Below are 19,185 nucleotides of genomic sequence, written 5' to 3' on the forward strand. Positions count from 1 at the left end.
TACATAAGTATGCCAAACTGCAGCAGTCAGCTCTAACCGGATTTTGTGTAATTTCTGAGACACACACACACACACACACACACACACACACACACAGAAGCCACTTGGCTGTTATAATATAAATATTACATATTGAGCATTGGGGCACAAGGTACACTTACAGAAATGTACTATACCTCAAATATAAGATTTATTGATTGTTGCCATATAATACCTTTGAGTTACTTCTACTATAATATTATGACATACATATATACATCTATATAAACAGGGTGTCCCATAAGTCTCCATACATAGGAGACATAATACATTCCATACATATATGGTTCTAACATGTATTTCTTTATATTTCTTCTTTATAGTTCTTCAGCAGACACGCATTGAAATGTGTTCCCGACAAAATGGCAGTCATATACAGCATATTATATAAATAAAAATGGTTTATGTCAAGAAACGTTTATTTTTCCTATGTATGGAGACTTATGGGAGACCCTGTATATATGAAGATATATATTTATAACATACATAACACATTGTAAAATATAAAGGCATACATCAATGTAGAAAAGTGTTCAGAGTCTGAATTGGGTGAACTGGGTACATACAGTGTATGTACTACATATGTTTTAATTTCACATGTACATTTTACTCATATGGAAATGTAATATACTGTTTGCACATATATTGCATTTGCAGATGGATAGGGAGGACTCCTCACTTTTCTCAGGCCATTTTATACAGTGATTTAAGCATAATAGTTATAGCATAGGTTCATCATCTCTTAGGTACGTTGCTAAAGGGAGTCTTCTTCATTACCTGTTGCAGCTTACGGTTGCGTATCTTAGGTTTCTGGCATGTAAAGTGATCGAAAAGTGCAGAATCGGTGAAGGCGCTCAGGCTGATCCCTTGCACCTCCACCGGCCCCGCACACACCGGCACTCTGCCGTCAAAGTTGAGGGTCTTGCGTCTCTGCAGGATCCACAACAGACGGCAGTCACACATCAGGGGGTTCCCATCCACTCTGAGGGTCTCCAGACTGTTGACAGAGTGGAAGGAGCCCTCTTCTAAAGTCTGCAGGTCGTTGGCGGTGAAGTTGAGGACCCGGATCTGACGGAGGCCTCCGAGGGCATGCGGTTCCACTGTCATCAACCCTGTGCTTACCATGATGAGCTCTTTGAGCCTCAGTAGGTCTTTGAAGGCCCACGGCTCTAATGTGGTGATGGGATTATAGGACAGGTTTAGGTGAGTAAGGTGCACCAGGTTTTTGAAAGAAGCGGAAGGGACAGATGTGATGTTAGTATTGGTGATGGACAGCCAGTGCAGGTCGAGACCCTGGAAACTCAGTGGTGAGATGTACTCTAGGTATGGCCAGTGATCGATGTCCAGACCCCGCAAGTTGGAGAGTTTGCGGAAGTTCTGGTCCTCCAGGGCAGTGATGCTGAGGTGGTGAAGGCGAAGAGTGACCAGGCTGCGGAGGTAGGACAGCGTCTGGCCAGAGATGGATGTCAAGTTGCAACGCGCTATAGTGAGATCCTCCAGCCCCAGAAGCCCTGAGAAAGCCTAGAGGTCAACAAGACAGAAGGTTTTACAGTCTATGATTAAAGTAATGTATAATGAATTTGAATAATTGTATTTATTTTCCACATGTATGGCAACTAAGGCTAATGATCATTAAAGGTAAAATATGTAAAATTAACATGTGGTTGTGGGTTCATGTGAGGTTTATGTTGGAGTCTGTGGTGGTGTGTTTCGGGTCATTTGTTAATGTTAGCTAACTCTCTTTCTAACCTACTGTTGTTAACTGTTGTGGCTGTTGAAGAGCAAAAAAGAAACACTGAAGAGCTGGACGATCAGATCAAAGTCCTCAACCTAACACAGAGTGTACAAGCCCAAGTTTAAGTTATCATACATATAGGCAACTAACTTAGCTAACATCAACCAATGACTGATCATTGCAACACAGATAGACCTTTCTGCATAATTATCATATTGATTTGATTTGATTTATCATGTACATAATATACCAGTCCTTTCTTTGCTTAAGACAAGACTAATCAGGAACCAAAATAGAGTATGTGAATTACAATTATTAAAGCTTCTACAAAGCTTCTTCCCAACTCTAGAGACAAAAACAACCAATTTAACTAATCACTGAAGTTAAACAATCATTTTTTTTGGTCATAGTAATTAAAATGTCTTTGGATTTTGAATAGACATTTCCAGATGCTGGAGAACATACCTTGTGGGAAATATAGACCAGGTCATTGTCTCCCACCTCCAGATGTTTCAGACTTCTCATATCCTGGAAGGTGTAGTCCAATAAAATCACCATCTTGTTCTCACTCAGATCTAGGCTGGTCAGATTGCCCAACTTGGCGAAGGCTCCCATGGGCACTAACTTCAGCTGGTTCCCTCTTAACTTCAGCACTTTAAGATTCTGGAGGGTGGCGAAGGCATTGGGCTCTAGAGTGGCGATAAGGTTCTCACTGAGGTCCACTTCCTCCAGTCGTGGATATGGTGCCAGGTCACCTGCTTGCACCCAGCGGAGCCGGTTCTTGCTGAGGTCCAGGAGTTGTGTCTCAGTGGGAATGCCCTCCGGGATGTTGGTAAGGCGCCGCCGCTGGCACGACACCGACCTCAGCTGAGCCGAGCACTCGCACCTTGGTGGACATGCCTGGCTGCTTCCTGGTAGCGTCAACATTATTATGGCAACCAGAGAAGCAGCCAGGACCCACTGCCACACCCTCGGCCATGGCACTAAGGCACGCCCACCAGGGCCAGGAGAGCCAATCATGGCCCTGGTCCTCTGACTCCTCGCCTGTCACAGGCAGGGTCAGTACACCATACACCTGCAAAAAGAGAGAGTGGGGAGGGGGACAAGACAGAAGAGGAGAGATGACATTATTCATGTTGCATAAAAGCCACTGAGGGGAGTTTGTAGTTGCAGTTACATGTACTCATCTGCATGCTTTTGATAATTGTTCATTTTGTTCTTAATCAAAGCTCAGTATGCTCATTGATTCAGCCTATCTCTTGCAAAGTCAGATGTCCAAAAATAAAATGGCCACAAATACAGAGTGTAACAGTGGCTTGATCAAAAACCTTTTGCCTCACCCTGAGTCACTGGTCCCTGTTGCTGATCCTGGGTTTTTCCTTAAAGGCACAGTGTGTAATATTTACTGATATCTAGTGGCAAAGTTGCACATTGCAACCAGTTGCCCAGACCTCTCCTAACTTCCACTGAAAATGAAGGAAAAACTTGTCAACTTAATACTCTCCTAAGCTACGGTTGTCTACTCTGGGGGATTCTGGTTTAGGGTATAATAGCTAACGGTGGCACGGTGGTGCAGTGGTTAGCACTGCAGCATTACAGCATAAAGGTCCTGAATTTGATTCCAGCACCACCCACTGTCTGGTTTGTATGTTCTCACTGTGTCTGTGAGGGTTCTTTCTTGGTACTCCAGCTTCCTCCTCCCCATCCATCCACAAAAACATGTGACTTTATAGGCTAATTGGTCAATCTAATACAACCACAGTATGAATGAGAGTGAACAGTTGTTAATCTTTGATGGATTGGCAACACGTCCCCTCATTTACAGGCTCTGTTACCCTCTTTAGAACTAAGCGGTTTGAAAATCAATGAATGAAGTCCTCTTCATAATTGACATAGTAGGTTAACACTAGATGCAACCTGTTATCAAACAGTAAAAACAGGAGGAGACAGAAAGGGGAAACGTCACAGCGCAACATCGCAATTAGCTCCCCCTGTAAGTCTAAACAGTTTATTCTGAAAGACCAAAAACATTACAATTCATATGTTCATGTGGTCATATACGAATGAAAACATGCAATAAGATCCTCCCAAATCTTTTCATCCCTTAACTGATAAATTAAGTGCCACACAATGGTCAGAGGTGTAAAGAAAAATATAAACTGAAAATATGTAGCTCCAACATAAAACAATGAAAACAGTTATCAATAAATTATTCTCATAAGAGCCACAGGAAACATAGCATCCCAAACCACCTCCCATGCTCATAAAATGTACATCCACACTGCTGTACTTTATCTATTCCCTCTGCAGTTAAATTCTTGTACTAAAAGCTTTTGAGAGCTGAAACCTATCATGGCATCGTATTATGAAATGACTTACGAGATTCCTCTACAGGAGCACAAATCTGTTGAAGATATTTAGGATAATTTGTCCTTTCACTAATTCATCTACGGTTTTAGTTGGAGAACTGGGACACTGGGAACCATGTGAGGGAGCTTCTTGCATCCGCTCACTTCATGCATGTTGCATATCCTCTGTTCCTCATACAGTACTGAGACAGTCTGCTCCATTTTGACAAACATAATGAATTTATTATTATTGCTATGCATGAACACAGAGTGAGCTACTACAATCACGTTATGCCTGGAAGCCAAATTTGCTGCGCCTCTGAAAAATGATGATAAATAGGTGTTTGACTCCATGTGTTTGATCAGGTATGTACTGATGCATGTATGTGTAGGACGTTACATTTTGTTTTGTATGAATTAAAAATCGTTCCAAGCATCCATGCATGAAGATTAGATGAATCACTCATGCTTTAACATTCCTTCGGGCAACCTGTTATCTCTCCCACACGCTGTTTTTAACTCAGAGACAGTCAAGGAGCACCTGGCATTAGATCTGGAACACAACTTAGTGCCCATCTAATCAACAGAAAGCAGCCGAGACATTTTCATACTTGAGAAAAAAGCTTCAGAACTACAGACGGTGGAAAGTCTTGGAAGTTGTTTTGCTCTCTCACAAAATGCTCACCGGATACCCTAGCTGTTACACTCCTGACTATTTGCTCGGTTGTTTGTTTTTCAGATGAAGTGGAAATGAGAGAGAATATATATCATCGTCAGCAGGGAGTATCATGTTAAAATGCACTCTGAAGCAGGCAGAGGAGGCAGAGCCAAACAGATTAATAATTTATGGCTTAGTTTGTGCTTAATGGGCAGTGTTGAGAGGGCGAGACATAGAGTGAGAAGAGCCAAAAGTAGCTGGCCTCTTTGTGCTTTTGGGCTTTTCCTCAGTCTCTTTCTAGAAAGTTGGATTTAGAAAACAGCCGCTTCAGTGCCTAATCATATCCGTCTGTTTCAATGCCTTGGCATCAATGGAATCAAATAGGATAAAATGGGATTTAAGCTAAATTTAAATGATGGCAGACGTAAATGCTTTGCTGATGTGCTCACATGCACACACATACAGTACCCATATTCTGACACAAGATCATTCTTCACTAACACAAACTGCACTGAAACCCCCAGAGACTGCGGTTCATCTGCCAAACCTCAGGGTAGATAAGTCCCACAATTTTAGACAGGCCTGAAAAACACTGTTTACAGATCCCATATCTGAAGGATCTGGTTGAAATCTGGCATGATTTTTCCTTTGCGGAGAGACAAAACGCAGGCATAGAGAGGCTGCTGTTCACACTGCTGCACAAACTGACCCAGTTCTCAGCAACAAACTCCTCGCCTCGCACTGTCAACCAGCAACAACTCACCATGACCACAACAACTGAGCAGTAAACCTCAGCGTCTCCATGGAATAGAGCCCAGGAGAGCAACAACAGAGATCTAAAAAACAAACATTAGCGTACAGATGCTCTGAAATAACATGCTATTTATATGGCAAAATCAAACAAAATTATCATGTTCACCCATGTATTGCCTGAGTGGTTTTTGTCACTGACATGACAATATTTTGTCCTTTTGCACCTTTTTCTAAACAGATGCATGAAAATATCTATACTCCGAGTGTACATAGTGTTTGTCTGTGTCAGTGAACATCTGCCTGGTTCTTAGGCAACATGATGGATGCAGCCTGTCTCCATACACTCCTGAGAGTCATCCTACGGGTCACTAGGAGAGCCACAGCATGAATCAGAGAGCTGACATCGTTGAGACCGACAAAGTCCACACGGCTTGACTCAAGGACAGGCAAGGATCCTTAAAACCCACACTTCATCAAATACACAGCCCCGGAGGATTCTGTGCATCATCCAGTGAGCAGATGAAAAATACAAACCCTACCTCTTTCTACCATGCTGAGGATACTGATGATAACTTTTCTGCTACTATTGCAGCAGGTGTGTTTTTTTCTTTTATCAGTCCAGTCCTCTTGTGGATTTGACTGATTCCATCTTCTGCTGCCAGATTAAAGAGCATAGGTTCTGTCGTACAGCTTGTTTCTGCACCTGGGCAACAGTCATAAAATCACAGCAGGGCTCCCTCAAAATCCACACTGCACCCTGTAAATTAACATCGACCAGATGTTATGGCAACAGCAGTGGCAAATCCCACAAGCATCCAGACAGTGAGGAAGGCAGTCTGCCACTGGCCAGCTGTCCAGGGAGCAATGGAGAGAAGAATGGGGGGGGAAATCAGCATCGAAGCTAAAAATAACTAACTTTTAAATAGCTGACCTAATGAATAGACAGATGTTGGGAAACAACATCCGTGCCCAGTCATACATATGTCACCAGCTTGCACAGGCACACTGATGACCACGGCCAGATGTCACAAACACAAGTTGTTACACCTGAATTAAACAGTCAAGTTACTTCAAAAAGGGGACATTCTACTAGCTGCAGAGGAAAATATAGTTATAATCATTGTCTGTTGCATATTTGTGTGTTTGTGTAGTGTGTCTGACCATAAATAGGTCATCCATGGAGACTGGAATAAGCCTTTATATTTGGCCAGCAGAGCGTGGATCTCCTCAAACCTACTATCCTTCCTTCCTAAGCTTTGTCTGGCTCTGACTCTCTCTCTCTTTCTCTCTGGCTCATAGACACACACACACACACACACACACACACACACACACACACGCACACACACACTAAAAACCTCTCAGAGACACACAATTTAGCATCAGTGGTGTAGCTTCAGTCAAGCAGTCAGCAGGTTATCAGAGAAAGCTTTTACATTTTATTGTCACAGACAAACCAAGGTGCAAACTTGACAAGTTTTTACTTTTTAGAGGAAAGCTGACAGTTTGTACTTTCCATTGCTAAGTAGCTATAAATCCAATATTAAATCTGTGCTTAGTCACTTCATTTTAAGCCCAAGTCAAGTGTGGGATACAGCTTAGCAACTCTCTGGTACAGCTGCACCCAGGGGGCTGGAAAGAGAAATGTGTACGGCCAGAGCGGAAGACATCTGTGGTAAATTTGCTCACAGCAGTGATTTGTGATTTCATTAAAGTGTGGAAATTCTCAGTGGTGCCATATTAGTCTGCAATAGTAAACAATAAATATTAAAGTCCCTCCGTTCTGAAAAACAATTATTTGCCACTGTGCAGAAAGATATCTATGTGGTTCAAAACACAATTTTCTCTAGTCTGCTGAAAGTTTCTCACCAGAAATCTTCATTTCAGGTTCAGATCGACTGGGATTTGTCACATCACAAACACTTTTGGGCCAATCATGATGTAACATATAACTTTTACACTGTTGATGTGGAACCTTAACACCATCAGTGCATAAAGATTAAAAGTGGAAGGTAGTCTAGACTCCAGAGGCTAGAGTGAAATTAGATTTTGCATAACTGCATAACCTTTCAACAATGAGAGTGAACATAAATATGTCGATGTCATTTTTTTAACAATATTTATATTTGTGTCAAAATTTCTGAAGCTAAATTACTATTTCATGCAGATTGTTTTATTATTTCAAATAACAAACAGAAGGGAATTTTTCAAGTTAGTGAGCCTCAAAAAAAGCATTTATTTTCTTTGCTCTGAATCAAAGTCAAAGTTTAAAGAAATTAGAAATCCCTAAGTAGTTTATATTTAAAGTTTAAAAAAAGAAAGGAAAAGAAACAACAATGCCCAAACTTAGACCCCTGATATCAAGAGAAATAAGTCATCACACAATAATTAGGAAGTAAAAAATGGTAGAAGCCTTGGATGGAGGCTCACAGGGAAGAAACCCCACAGTGATGAGGCACACAGCACCTGGAGTGAGAACACAGTGATGAAGTATGAATAAAAACTGGATCAGAAAGAGCACAGAAATAAATGAAGAATGCTTCGGTTGACATAAATCCTCATTCAAATGTCTTCAGTGTGTTTAGAGATATCAGATGAAAACCAGCAACCGCAGCATGCACAGAACAGAAGGTTTTTCTTTAAAGCAGCATGGGTTCAGTCCTCTGCAGTGTGTAATCTGAAGGACACTGCAGTTGTTTTGAGTTGCAAAGGGAGACGATACTCATGACAACTCTCAGTGCCACGCAATCCTACTGTAGTTGCATGCATCCTCTTCCTCTAAGAACTCTGAGTCACTGAAGCAGCGAGTGTGAACTGATTGAGACTGACGTGCAGCCTGGTTTGACCTTTAGCTGATTAGAGCCAAAACTGCAAACCTTTGACTTGACTGCTGCTGTCGTGTCCCATGCGACAGCTCGTTGCGATGCAGTAAAAACACTGATTGACAGATGGAAACACTGTATTCAAGAAACACCCTTCTTTGTAATGATTTGCACTGATACTCAACCTTTGAGCCCGCTGTGGGGTGAAATAATTCAGCTTGTCTTGGTACACATTCCCTTGTTTTAAAGATTTTAGAAACAAGACAGTGTACAGTTATTCACAAAACTTTGCTGTATATTTATAGACTTCATGGACCAGTGAGAGCATGTGTTAGACCATACCCATTCTCAGTCATTGAGCTGAAGATGAATGGTAACATATCCACACTGTCAGCCCTCATCTTCTCTCTGTATCCTGACAACATGAGTTTGAAACAACACACGCAAACTGGACACACAATTTATCATCCCTAAGAGACGAATCGCCCTCTGCTGATGGCTGTCTCCCAGAAGGTGGTGTTTCAGGAAACTAAAGATGCTTTGTGACTCATACAAGATCCTACTGTAGAGTTTACCCTCTTAGGTGATTCTCAAAATACTTCACTGTGATTTCTCTGAGCTGTGTCTTTCCTGAGAAGCACAGCAAAAAGAATATCACTGATGCTGAGAGTTAGTTTGCAAAAAAATAAAAGGTGGCACAAGGTGAAGAAACTAAACCCAAGAAAGCCTCAATTCTGTAACTGCATCAAAGTCACCCAAAATCACGCAGCAGCAAAAAACAGGCCGGGGATGCACGGTGCATCAACAACAATGCCTGACAACTGTGGCAAAACAACAACCAATAAACAAAGCTAAAACAAGCTAAGATGAAACCCCACAAGACAAGAAACAAAAACAGTATGTGCTGCTTGTTCATTAGAGGAGGAGAATCTCTTTAGCTTTTCCAGTCCTCAAATGACTTTTTTCGCAAACATCGCACCCTAAAACCAATTTATTTTAATCATGCTAAAAATAATTTTGACTTTTCTTAGAATAAAACCATGACACACACGCTCACAAGCACACAACCATTGTAATTGTTACTGCATTCAGACAGGAAATGTCTGAGGTTGTGAGTGTGGGTTGAAGGTAGACAACTCTAAGTGGATTAGAAGGGAGATGAGCCCAAAAGGTCGTTTCATCGTTCTGTGTGTGTGTGTGAGGGTGTGTGTGTGTGTGTGTCCTCTACCATGGTTTCACTTTGAACCTCACCAACATTGAGACCACAGCAGGGAGTCTGACGGGCAAATCCCAGGACACTGATCAGTGTGGTGTGTATCAGTGTCAGTCAGTTCAACATAAGTAACTCAAAGTAATCTCTGTCTGTCTGTCTGTCTGTCTGTCTGTCTGTCTGTCTGTCTGTCTGTCTGTCTATCTATCTATCTATCTATCTATCTATCTATCTATCTATCTATCTATCTATCTATCTATCTATTTTTTTTTTTTTGGGGGGGGGGGGGGGGGGGGGGGTTCTTGCTGTATGTGGGAATTGTATTCAAACACACTCATGACTTGAATATTAACTTGAACACTGCATAAGTAGCTTGTCCTGAGTGACACCACCATCCTGCACATGTAAACTCACAGAAAATCTTTTATGAGACAGAAAAGGTGAAAAAAAGTACAGTTTTCAAATAAAGTACAGGTTCATTTCATCAACCATTTAAACACCATAGTCACAATATTCGACAAGCAACATAACTGAATGAAAAAGACAGCTTTTTAAAATCTTGATATCAAAGTTTAATGTTAAAAAACCCCCAAAAACTCTGGTGCCTAAAGGGTTAATTTTCAAATGTTTCTATTGACAAGGCACCATTTCTTTTCATTAAAATTCTGAAAATGCATTTTTTAAATCAAGATATATGGTAATTTTAACAGATCAAACAATCAAAATAGGTGACATAAAATATAGCTAAATATTTCCTTATCCGACGTACAAAAAAATCATTCATGCTCATTTCAGCTCCGTTGCAGACCTTACCTTGCAGGTACAGTAACCTTCGCCTACCTTACACATGCATCCAAAAAAAATCTTTCTGAAGACAACAAATTAGGAAACCCTCAGATCAATATACCAGTGTCTGGAGAGAACAAACTGAGACGCAGCAGCTCTCCTTGCCTTCTTCAGTCATGTCAGTATTTTGTGCACAAGTGGTTGTTAGTGTTGAGATCCAGCTGTTTTTCGCCATTCCTGGCTATTCACGGTCATACTTCAGATAGTCAACGCATCAAATGTGGCACAGAGAACATACACATTGTGAAACCATATTTCTGCTTCTACTTTGATGACTTGTTCCTTTGTTCCTTGCTTGATTTTGCTCCCACTCAATGCAGACTTTGTTATTTTCTTCTCTTGTATAATGAGCAACAGCCCCGTGCAGATCATCAAATCTATGACAAACATCAATGTGTGTGTGTGGGCACGTTTCAGTATTTCTTTCTGCTGTAATTATTTGCTCTGTGTCGACTGCAAATGAGACCAGAAAGAGAAACGCTGAATGCTACAGTAAGCCTTCTACCTGTTGTAAGAAAGGACTATAGATCCTGTCGATTCAGTCATACTATAGTGATAACAACAACTGTAAATAAGGAAACTAGCTGAAAGTATTCCCAACCAAACCAACCACTGAGTCTTTTTCAGTGTCTCCACTTTCAGTATCAATATCAGCCTTAAAATTAATGAGAAGTCCCCTGTCTACCTAAAGGAGATTAAACTGCAATCCTACACGTAAACCAATACATTCTCCTTTTCTATTCCAGTCTTTGTTTCCTCTTTTCTTTTTCTGGGTGTAATCTGACAGCTGAAGGGAGTCCTGTGTTTGACAGTTGTGATAAATATACACGGTGGGATTAAAGGGAAAAACAAAAACAAAACACTGCGGCACAAAATGAATCACTTCAAAGGCTGTTTGTTCTCTTCAAAAGTAGCACAAACATCTATGAATTCATCTATAAACTTATTTAATCCCATCTGTTGCCTATTTATCTGTCTGACATTATTGACCCAAGTAAATATATAAACAGTGGAAAACCCAACCGTGACATCACCTGTTGGTTTGTCGTTTTGTGTTCTAAAGTGTCTGGTTTGTCATTTGGTCAGCGCCATCTTGTTTTTTTGAAAATTAAATGCCCCTGTCATGGTGGCAGCCCACGCCCTATGAGTGGTTTGAGCCTCTGTCCTTTGTTCTCAGGCTCTAGGCCTGTTGCTTTTTGGGGATGAGTAAAAAATAAGGTTTAAATAGGGATTTAAGTTTATTTCTAGTAAATGGTAACTGTAAGGGAAAAGTAATATTCACGGATGGTTTGATCGTGTGGGAGGGGCAACAGGTATATAAGGCCTGAAATAGATGCTCCTAAGGAGTGAAGTGTGTGGCCCTGCTTGTGTGGAGCAGGCAGATGAAGCTGGCTGCCCATAGCCATTGAGCTTCTGTTGTTGATTTCTGAGTTTCCTTATGTTCTGTTGAGCTGTTTTTCATCAGTTAATTTATTTATTTTTGTTGGTTATTTTGCACTAACACAGCCCTAATGGCTATGTACCTTGGGCAATCACTGTAAATAAATTATACCTCGGTGAAGATCATTCCAGCTTCCTGGTGTGTTTCCTCCTCCAGTGGGCCAATTGTCATAGCCCCTATTTTAATGGGAAGGTGAGGAAGAGTGAAGGATGAATCAGTGGTGTAGTCCAGGTTATATGGCGGTATTTGGAGTATACCTACTTATTTTTCAGTCAGCATTGCATATACCCATTTCTAAATCCCCCTAATGCGCACCATTCAGTAGTATCTGAGCCAAATTCCGTGTTTTTCTCTAAGATGGTGAAGCCATGACCCGCCCTACTCTGCCTCTAATTGGCTGGTACTTGGTACCGTCACTGATTAGATTGGTTAACTTTAGGCATGGGTACTGAGGAGCCAATCAGAGGCAGAGTAGGGCGGATCATGCCAAGGGAAATACTGCTAACTTAGCGCCACAGCCAGGGCTCTGCATAGCGCTGGCCACCTCTGGAACCTGATTGGCCACCTCAGGTGACAGTGCCATCCCAGTTGATTGACAGGTCACTGCACGTCTCACTGAAAGATGCACAATTACTGGAAATGCGAACAAGAAAGGCAAAATAATCATCTTTCAAATGACTGACACATATCGAGAGAACCTACTTTCATGGAATACATAATTCTGAGGTAAGTTTTAAGGTGGTTTCAGAATGAGTCACTGCTTTAAACTACTGTCCATAGGACTGCGCATTTAGAGGAGAAGAGATTTTGTCACCAATAGTTCAACCATGTAAGAAGGCTAACGTTATGAAAGGCTAATATTATCCTATGTTTGCCTCATGTTGAATACATTTATATTCATGTGGCTGCTTGTGTGACCAGTAAAACCTACAAACAACTCCTGATCAAGTCATGATACTTTTATAATAGTGAGCAAATACTACTGACAGATTTTTGGGTAAACTAAATAGAGTAGTCTGACACGTCACTGTTTCCAAAACAGCATTTTTCTGGACTACTCAAAAAAACAGAAAAAAGGCAAAAATTTAGAGTATACCCACTTCTCTAGGGACCACTACACCACTGAGATGAATCTGTCTTTGCTTTGCAATTTTAGTTACATGGTAAATGTTAACACATACAGTTGTGTTTGATAAAAACAATATCAACTTTGTGTGGGTATGAACACACTAATGAGCCCTAGCTGACCTAATTAACAGATGAGCAGATAGTACACATGTAACAGAGGTAGACCTGGGTCAACAATTTTATTTTCTAGTATGGGGTTGTGTGTGTAGTGTGTAGTGAGCCATGGGTTGATTGTGATTACAGACAGGTATAATTCCCCACCTGTGGTCTATTTAAGCCACCGCTGAGAGCATTTCATTGGCTCACTGCTCCGCTCAACTCTGTTCAGGTATCAGTTTCCTGTGTCAACTGCATTACAATGATTTTGCTCTGTATCTCTGATTCATGTATTGTTGTATTGCTTAGATTCTTATTAGTTTTATTTTACTGTTTTGAAATATAGGTTGGTTTAATTTATTTTGTTTATTAGGTGTAGAATTTTAGTGACTGGGGTACAGTTGACTTTTGTTGTGCTGCACTCCACTCTGTACATGTCCAGGCGCCCATTTCGCCCATTCCTACACTGAGGTCTAGTTGCTGGCTTGTCCACTGTGATCATACCACAAAGATCCATGCAGTAACAGGGTAGGAACCAAACCTGGTACTGTAGACCCCCTTGTGCCCCCCTCCTCCATGTGCTTGTAATATAACTTTCTCTTTTTTAGATAAAAAAATTGTGTTGATTAAAAATAGCACGATGTAACAGTTTATTTCAGATGCATTTTTTATTTTTTCATGGAATGTCTTTTGTAGCAGACAGTGTTTTTGTGTGTATATGGTTTTTGCTTTTTTTTAAGTAAAGCTGTGAAACTCTTGTCCCTTGCAGAGGACAAAATTGCATTGCTGGGTCTCAGGAGGTCAATATAAGTATAAACTGGATTTGTTTTAACCTAACTTCTGTATTGTACCCTGTCCACTATACTGGTCAGTTAGTCCAATAAAACAATAACTCTGTGTTAGACATACAGGTACATTGCAGTAGAGACTGCTATCACTTTCAAGTCATCACATTTTGCAGCTTGTTCAAGGGTCATTTATTTTCACAGCCCATGGTATCACTGTTTGATGTTCAGGGTTCCTGATAGAAATCAGTGTGAGTTCTTAGACATTGGAAATGGACAATACAGACCAAATGATGTAAAGCAGCAAAAACCTGGGAAAGAACTGACTGATGCTTGTGTGATAGAACACCGGTCGAAAACACTCAGAGGCAAAATCAGACCAAAAAATGACCTCTTGTTTACTTTTCTTAACCCATGAAGACCCAAACATCCATCACCGACCAAAACCATCTACTGATCTAAACTGTTTAACACCTGTTGATCCACTAATCCTATCAATACATGTAAATAATAATAATACGGTTTGTCATATTTTCATGGTCATGGCATGGATCATTGACAGTGGATGGACACACTGGGTTTATATTCGGTTAATGACATATTTGCTGAAAATGTCATGTTTTCTCTGTTCCTGATTTAATAATCTTTGATCTTACTCTGAGCTTTAATGAACATCTACATCATCAACGGATTAAATATAGGAAAATATCTCATTTACACACAAAAAAAAAAAAAAAACACTAAATACAGAGGAGAATATTATAATAAATGGTGATAAATCACTTAAGAATGGTTAAATAGAGAGAAAAATTAATTAGGGAAGTGACACTAAAGAAGCACTGGGTCTTTATGGGTTAAAAACTTTTCTTTGACCTCAGTAGAAAACATTATGGGATTAAGGAAAGATGGAAAAGAGTAAGACAATCAGGATTTAAGAAAAGACATGGCCATGCTGAAAGAATCCAGCTGCACATACACTACATAGATGATTAGTAGATCCGCTGTGGTGAAACTACAGGTGTTCTGAAGATGAACAACGAAAAACACATCTTGGATACATCCTCTGGTGCATTCTAACTGTACTGTTTGATGCAGGATATAAACATGGACAGCATCATAAAATGTGTCTTCATTACCAAGGCTGCAACAGAAATAGGCATAAAAAAAGGATAAAACTGCACTAATGGTCAGAGACTCAGCCTCCTGTCCACTCAGATTTGTCAATATAAATCTTGAATCAGCAGAATTGCATCAAAATAGAACATCTACGCAAGATAAGAATAAAGCTATAAATTATATTGATAAATCTACAAGCCTACATGTAGTCATTCTGAAGTTTACTTTGTGAATTAAACATCATCTCCCTACATTTACATTGACATTTTAACCCATAGATAAACCTCCTTTAGCCTGATTTCACTGTATTTCTATTCCCTAACTTGTGCAAACTAAGCACAGGAATACAACAGATGGTTTAAAAAAAATTAATCGCCTGTACAATTCAGAAATTAGCTACAGAAACCTTTTTTTTTTGTAGCAAACTGCAAACAGATTGCACATTTTTACATGGGGATCTATCTGACTCACTTTGGGTCTGCATGTTTTTGTTACTCCTATGTCAGCTGCATCATTCAGCCCTGGGTAGTGAATAAAATAACTCATATGTCAAACAATGATTCACATGTGAATAAAAACACATATTATAAAGAAATAACTGCTCAAATACATCCACATTTAAACTATAGGACAAATTCTGACATGTATTTGAACTTGTTTAGATCTTTACTGTATCATAGTCCAGCTAAGAGACAGTTTGCGGTATAAATATGAGAGAAGCATGATTTATTCATCGAAGTTTTTAGCATAGATTCATGCTTCATATGATAGAGACTGCCTTCTGGTGGAGTTTAACAGACAACAAGGGAAAGAGACTGAAACTGGATATATTAACATTATAGTACTCTGTAAAAAAGTTCTAGGCCACCATTAGGTAGGTTGGTTTAATAAAGTCATAATGATCACACATATGCATTTCTCTTTCTCTGTATTAACCCATAAAGACCCAAACAGTCATGGCAACCAAAACTAACAACTGATTTAAACTGTTTAATACCTGTTGATCTACTGATGTAAATAATTAGTGTAAAATGCAGTTTGTCATCTTTCCATGTTCATCAGATATGACCCATTTGGATGTTTAGAGGCTCTGTAGTTACCGTGGAAACACTGTCATCTTCTACAACATTGATTCACCAGTAAAATCCATTGACTTTGATCAATGACAGTGGATGGACACACTTGATTTATGCTCAGTTAATGATAAATTTTACAAAAAAAGTCACTTTTTCTTCAGTTTTCTCTAGTTTTGATATCATGACCTTTGAATTTACTCTGAGTTTCAATGAACATCTACATGATCAGTGAGTTACATATAGGTAAATATTTGATTTACACTGTAAAAACCTCAAACTAATGTGAATAATATCACAATAAATTGTGATAAATCACTTAAAACAGGTTAAATATAGAGGAAAATGAATTTGTGAACTGCCACAGAAGTACCATTGGATCTTTATGGGTTAGGATACAATGTGTATGTTGGAAGAATGAAAAGCAGTAAAAACAATAGTTTTGGGGAAAATCAGTTTCTGTAAAGCAAAGTGGTAGTATTTAATGTGACCTTCTTTTGCACTTGCCACTGCTCTGAAAATATGAGATTTATTGCATTCATTTTCTGATGTTTTATACCAGGTTTCATTCAACATGTCAGATGTTTCTAACTGTTTGCGTTGCTTCCTGTCATGGGGTCAGAACTGCACACTTTTCCCCTGTATTTTCTTGTTGTACCTGAAGAAAAGAGAATGAGAAATAAATATTTAAGCTCATTTGGCAAAAACAACAGAGCTAAAGGTGGCCTAAGACTTTTGCACAGTACTATATGTCAAATAAGGATATGCTTAAATATAAATAAACCTACTACTGAACATCAAACTAACTGTAAAATATGTAAAGAAATTCTAGATGTATTTTTTTGAGCTATTATGATTATGTTCTCTCAAAGTCAGGAATTCCATTTAAGAAAGCAAATATTTTCCATCAGTCTAGAACAGAGTTTATAGATCAGTTCTACTGATCTAGCCTTAGTTTTTACCTTGAAAGACACATTTCTTTATTGCACAATTTTAAGTGGATGCTATTCACACCAATCCAGAAAGTTATTGGAGGTACTACCTTGGTTTAGTTACAATAAAATGTCTTTTGATAAATGCATGTTTATCAAAACATGTTTCTTTTTTTTACTATTATTGCTACTAGTTTGGTTGCTAAATTACCTTGTCGCTCAGGGAGATGTGGTCTATTTCTGTGAATTCCTCTGATGTGGACAAATTTGTTGTTTCTAATGTATTTAAGATAAATCTTGTTTCAGTGGTAAAGACCTATTTTTATTTTATTTTAATGATTTGTGTTTGTTGTGATATGTTTTTGATCATCAAGATTTTTTAAGCGGGTGTTTCTTTGTGTTTTCCTTTGCTGCTGTTTATTTCTCTGTCCCAAAGTCCATGAATAAAATCAAATCAACCAACCTAATCCCAGAAGCAAAGTGGGCGAGATCAATAAAAATGTAATGTCCAGTAGAGCAGATGATGGATTTTAGTCCGTAATTGGTTTTTCTGGTTATCTAAATTAATTTATCTGGTGATAACAAACAGTATTTCAGTCAGTAGTGACATCTAGTGAACACAGATCCTTTAGTTTTACTCGGAGGCCTGGCACATTTAATTAGCTGTACTGTAGCTATTCTGATGATTCTCACACCCTGTGGTGTTTTGACCTGCTTTTTTCTGGCTCAAACCAAAGCACACTGAGAGCACAGACACATGAAGACACACACAAAAACACTCACAGCATGGTCCCGCAGATACAGACAGGTGGATACATATAGTGTAGTAAACAAACAACAGAGGGCAGCCAATCAGTGAAGCTTATTAGACATAACCGTGCCCACAACCATATGGTTTCTGCTCAGGTGTTATGTCTTTAGGTCTCTACTGTGTCAGACCCCAGATCTAAAACCACTGACACTATTTCTGACTCATGACGGCACACTTTCCGCTCCTAATACCTAATGAAGTCATGTGATCAGCAGGTTTAAGGGTCGCGGCATCATAAATCTCCAGTGCGGTGGTCATTTTGTCTCAGCTGGCAGGCATTAGTGGAATGCCATAGCTAAAAGAGGAGTAGATTAGTTTACATTCCGACAAAAGCCACCCACATATTATCACTAAACTATTTCATAAACAAATTTACTTGCGTCACTGGCAGCTCTTTCGCACATTTACAAGCTTTTGTTACACAACACAAGGCGAGAAGGTGTGCTGTAAGTAAGTTGAGTACAAAAATGTTTTTCCTAATTGTTAGATTTTCTTCACTTGCTCAGTTTAACCTTATTCAGCTGCATTAACCAATTACTGTTGTATCCCAGTCAGTATTGTTCCTTTATCCACAATGGGACACTGCCTCATTAGCGAGCAGGTTGCAGCTGCTACAGAGCATCTCCTCATGCTGAAACATGAACAAAAATCACCTTTTTATTCTCAGTTCAACATCCCGCAGAATCACTGTGATGTATTAAGATGGCAAGTGTACCAATCTGTGTTATACGCTGCTATATGTGAACCATAATGTTTTCAGCAGCGATAAAGAGCTCGGTTCTTAGATCAGAGGTTTGGACACATGCCAGCTGGTAGGCAAAGTGAAAGACTTACAAGTCATTAAGTCTGGTATGTGCACTACTGAAACTACACAAAGCTGCATAAGTTGTGTTTGTGTCTGCGTGCGAATAAGCCTCTGTTTACACGGCTTTTCATGAGCGTATTGTGGAAAAGCATTTAATTTAGCAATTATTTATCCTGCAGTGTAATTAACCAGCAAGTGCAAAGATTACTGCACTATTAGCGAGGGTGCAAGTTAGAGAGAAAGAGTTAAGAATAGCATGGAGATAAAATCAAAACACTTCATTTAATCAAACATGACCTGTCTATGAGAGAAAAAAAAAATCACAAATGCAGACAGCAATCATTTTGAGTGATATATAGTTTGACAAGTGACTGATGAACCTTGAATTAGTCTTGCCCTCCGGAGATTTGTGGCCTTATTACTGGTGTGGATTAAAATGACTCATTAATTATCTCACACATGCTTAAAAAAAGGCTTTGTCATGAGCACAAGCCTTATTTGAAAGTATTCCCTGGAAAAAAAAAACCAAAAAACATATTCACACATATTATCACACGTATTTTATGTGTCAGTGGAGTTATTTGAAG

The 19,185-nt window shown here is 39.5% G+C and overlaps 1 protein-coding gene across 1 annotated transcript in view; it reads right to left on the reverse strand.

The window, feature by feature from the left end:
• The window catches only part of lingo3b (leucine rich repeat and Ig domain containing 3b), a 42,020-nt gene that overhangs the window by 7,979 nt on the left and 14,856 nt on the right, over nt 1–19,185 (reverse strand). The window contains exons 2-3 of the mRNA XM_030159792.1: nt 2,240–2,849; nt 817–1,560 (exon numbers count right to left, since the gene is read on the reverse strand). Of these exons, the coding sequence (XP_030015652.1) occupies nt 817–1,560; nt 2,240–2,794 (1,299 nt within the window). The 5' untranslated portion in view covers nt 2,795–2,849. The remainder of the gene's footprint in view (nt 1–816; nt 1,561–2,239; nt 2,850–19,185) is intronic.

The sequence above is a fragment of the Sphaeramia orbicularis genome, chromosome 17 (assembly GCF_902148855.1).
Source record: "Sphaeramia orbicularis chromosome 17, fSphaOr1.1, whole genome shotgun sequence".
Classification (NCBI taxonomy): Eukaryota; Metazoa; Chordata; class Actinopteri; order Kurtiformes; family Apogonidae; genus Sphaeramia; species Sphaeramia orbicularis.